This window comes from Oryza sativa, chromosome 3, assembly GCF_034140825.1.
Source record: "Oryza sativa Japonica Group chromosome 3, ASM3414082v1".
Classification (NCBI taxonomy): Eukaryota; Viridiplantae; Streptophyta; class Magnoliopsida; order Poales; family Poaceae; genus Oryza; species Oryza sativa.
In genome coordinates, this window is record NC_089037.1 from 26,090,626 (window position 1) to 26,095,034 (window position 4,409).

General features: G+C 45.7%; 1 protein-coding gene across 1 annotated transcript; it reads right to left on the minus strand.

Annotated features, from left to right (window-relative positions):
• Positions 1 to 1,934: 1,934 nt before the first annotated feature.
• LOC107278674 (uncharacterized) lies at positions 1,935 to 3,335 on the minus strand. Its single transcript, XM_015774109.3, has one exon. It carries the CDS (start codon positions 2,978 to 2,980, stop codon positions 2,318 to 2,320), a length of 663 nt encoding a protein of 220 aa, XP_015629595.2. The 5' UTR covers positions 2,981 to 3,335; the 3' UTR covers positions 1,935 to 2,317.
• Between the last annotated feature and the right edge of the window lie 1,074 nt (positions 3,336 to 4,409).

Consider the following 4,409-nt stretch of genomic DNA (forward strand, 5'->3'; position numbering starts at 1 on the left):
GCACAATCAGGTCCGCTTGCAACACATCAGAGGTCCTCGTAAAAAAAATTATTTATGTAGTAGTGGCTCTTAGTCATGTGAAGGTTATTAACATTCCAGGATATCTAGTTAGAGAAGGCTGGAGATTTTGACCGTTTGTTGTTTTTGTGTCTTGTTTGGTAATTTGATGCTCCTCCTTTTTGGATGGAACTTTTATGATGGCCGTAACAATTGCTTGCGGACCTGGTTGGAGTTTTGGTTATTGCAGTGCCATAGTAGCAGTTTCACACTTTCATATTTTAGCAAATTTTACTACTGGACAAAAAAATTTGTGTAATTTACCGGTAGATATCGCCAAAACATGTCATAACTAAAAGCCACTCTAGAAAATTGGTAATTTGCTAGATAACACTTTCGACTTTATTGAAGAAAAATTCCTCAAATAGACGAGAATACCCCTGGACCACTCGCTTCAAACATGGTGTTGGAATGAAAATTTAAAATTTATGCAACTCTAAATCGGTCATCATCCCAAATATATCGCTAGCATATATACATCATATTTCATCTTCAATCTAGCCTCGAGTCATAATCTTTTGTCTCTACAGATATCCTCGTCTTTTTAAGGAATTTATCTCTCTAATTGAGCTAAAAGTGTTCTCCAACAAACTACCAGTTTCTTGAAAATGTGTTTTAGGTGTGACACGTTTGTATGATGTCTATTAGCAAATAACATATATTCTAAATGTCTTGTAGTAAAATTTATCTGTTTTGAACTGGGGGATAGTGGGATAGCACTATCTAAACAGATAGAAAAATAAGAAGTAGGAATTCTTCCGGTTCCTGCCCTTTCTTCTTTGTGAACTACCGGTTGTAACCACTGTTCCATTTCCGGTAATGCAAATGGGTGAGAGCTGGTCCCCTCCCTCAAAAAAACGAAAAGAAAAGAAAATAAATTCGTGGCCCGTAGAAGCCGATTTTTCATAAGCACAATTAATATTGTTTTGAAACAAGCAAATATAGGCGTACATAACGATTGTCTGTAACTCTTGTTCGTCACAACGTTGAGATATGCACATCATGCTCTCATTTTCTTTCCTTTTCAAAACAAATAACATGATGTTTCAAAAAAAAAAAAGCATCCAGGGAGATGGTGATGTTCTTCCGTGGTGTAGTATGTAAGACCAAAAGTGTGTAGTGCTTGTTGGAGACTTCGGGTGCGACCCCAGCTAGAGTCTCTATCTGAATTCTGAATATCTGGGCTACTTGCGGCCGAAATCGTCTGCAAGACCAAACTATAGTGGGTATCCTGGTCAGTAAACGCATCGCATTACAGTGGATTGATTTTGACAAACTGATTCACACGTTCCTCTGGTGGACAATTGCCGTGAGAATTTGAGAAAGATACAAAAGAACTTGACCAAATATATGATACGTCTTTCAGAGTTTTTCCATCTGAATCTTCAAGTGTTTGTCCTCCTCCTACACATCTGTTATAACGTGGTCTGAACTGTGAAGGTCCTTCCTGGTTTATTCTTCCCCTCTGAGAATATTTTCACACTTCAGATAGAGGATTCAGAGCTAGGCTTCGATTAATCCCCAAGAGAAGAGGAGTGCACTCATGCATGGCGTCACTTGGCACATGTTTTTCATGATAAAGTGGAGAAATAATAGTACTCCCTTTGGTTATAAACAGTTAACATTTAATTAGGATAAGATTCTGTTGATATTTTTAAAACTTTAATCACCAATAACTTATCAAGTAATTAATTGGCATTTATAGATTTGCATGAAAAATACGATCATAGTATCATAAAACTTAATAGATTATAAATCCACCCCAATATGAATTTTAAAAATTTGATCAAATCTAATTCAAACTGTCAAATAATCACTACCAGAGTGAGTGTCTCCCCCCCCCACCCCCACCCCACATCACAAACCATTGTGCTACCTTCTTTCTCTTAATTTTTTTTTGCTCCATTTGTTCATATCATCGTTGAATATATACAGTTAATTACATAACCAATCAACAATGGCATTGCATTGTTCAAGAAGAGAATTCTTCTTCCCTTCTAAGAGCGAGCGACATTTAAAATTAAATAAGAAAGAGAAAAAGAAAAATGCAGCCAAAGGGCAAGTTTCTTCTTCCTCCTCTAGTTCCTTTCTACTCCCCCGTCCCAAAATATAAGTTGTATCTAGATAACTGTACGTCCAGATTTATAGCCAAAAGTTGTTATATTTTGAGACGGAGTTGGTAGGAACCCAAGAGCGAAGAAAAGAAGCGCGGGGACACGTGGCCGGCGTACGGAACGGGAAGCCGTCCGTCGCCGGCCGATCACCTCATGTGGTCGCTCAGCTGCGACGGGCTCCTCCAGAAGCCGGCGCCGTAGAACCTAGCCCACACCTCCTTCTCCAGCTCGCCCGCCTCCTCCGACGGGACGGCCGCCGCCGTGATCGCCGCCACGGGCCACACCACGGGCGCCTTCTTCTCGCCGGAATCGACCGCGCCGCCTTCGTCCACGAGGAGCTCGTAGATCTCCCCGGCCTGCCCCGCCGACGCCGACCGCCTGGTGCCGCGGCCGCCGCGGCGCCCGCGGACGGCGCGGCGGCACAGCGCCGCCGGCGCGCGCACCGTGGCGAGCACCACGACCTCCACCACCGCGCACGGCAGGCAGCAGCAGACGGCGGCGCACCCCGCCGCGGTGCCCCCCGCCACCTCGCCGCACCGCGGCTGCCTCACCTGCTCGCTGTCCCACCGCTGGGGCTGCATGCGCTGCTGCTGCTGCTGCTGCTGGTGCGGCGGCTGGCGGCGCGGCGGGAACGCCTGCGACCGCCTCAGCGGGTGGTCCGGCGCGTGCGCGTCGCCGGCCCTCGCCGCCGCGACGGCCACCGAGGTCGGCGGGCAGGAGGTCTCGGAGCGGTGGCGGCGGTGGTGGTGGTGGTGGTGGTGGTGGCCGTGGTGGTGCCTGCTCGACGACGAGGACCGGCCGCCGGCCATGGCGGAGTCGCGCGGTGTGGTTCCGGCTGGCCTCACCGTCGTTGGAAGGCGTGGGGGTGGACGGCGAGGGGGGCAGCTTTAATGCGAGCGCGGCGGGGGCGGGGGCGGTGCTCCCGGCGGCGAATCCGGCAAGCCTCTCCCCATTATTGGAGCTTGGAGTTGGAGACGTACGGAAACCATGCACGCGCACGTTCTGCCCCGGGCGACCTGCCTAATTAACTTCTGTTTTTTTTAGCATAAAATTAATTAACTTCTGTTGGTGCATGCATGTCACAAACTCACAATGGCTCAATGCCATGTAAGGAGATGAAGGATTCCATCGGGTGACCTAATGAGCTAGAAAAAGTTAAATTTTAAATTTTTCAAACTTAATTTTAAGATTGATTTTAAGATATTTTCGACATATGTTTTTTTTTAGCATTGGCTTTTAACTCACTAGGAACACATGTATAAAAGTTGAGGACTGCTACAGAACGGGATCCCGTTGCAACGGGATAGACATATTAACTATTCTCTTGCACGAGTATCACAGGTATCAGGTCCCAGGTATCATAGGTACCGGCTAACAGGTATCACAGGTATCGGGTACCATGCAGCTGGTACCACAACAGGTATCAGGTATCAGGTACTGTCTTATAGAAGGGTGTCTCGTTCCAACAGGATACTGTTGTCTAGGTTTTCTGATAAAAGTTTACCTACAAATTTATTTTTATTTCCTAATAAGTTGTTTTGGCTTATTAGGAAAAAGGCCAATCGATGGGGCCTGAAATATTGAGAGGACTAGCTGTGAATTTGCTAAAAAAACAATCAATTTCTTTAATGGCCATAGTTGTATCAAGATTTCATATGACTTAATTACTCCTAGTTTACATGACGCCTCTACCGAACTCTCTTGATCTCGCTATTTGCATATCTCCACCTGTTGGTGCCGACGAGGATCACCTATCACCCCTTCCCGGCCCAACTCATTGCTAGTTCCCTCCCTCCTCCTCCTCATATGTCTTCCGTATGTTTAGTGTGACTTCCCTACTTCGCGCTCTTAGCCATATGGCTTATGTTGTCCCCGTCCATCATCCTCATCCAACCCCTTGGCACCGGTGATGCCGTTGTCTTGTCTCCTTGTCCTCAACCGGTTCTCCAAGACTTCAGACATCCATTTAACCCTGACTCTAACACTCCTATCTCTATCCCACTGCCACCAATCTGAATAAGCTAAATTCAGATATTAAAGGATGAAATAGGAGTATATTTAAATGTTAATTGGATGAGATTTCTTTTTTAACGAAAGACAGCATGAGATTTGCCAGATATATTAGAAGGAATAAAAGGAGGCCTTACAGCGGCATTAGAAAAGAAAGGATTGGATGAGATTTGATAATTAAACAATAGGGTGACGAGCGGTGGCTGTCAAGAATTACTAAGGGCTTGT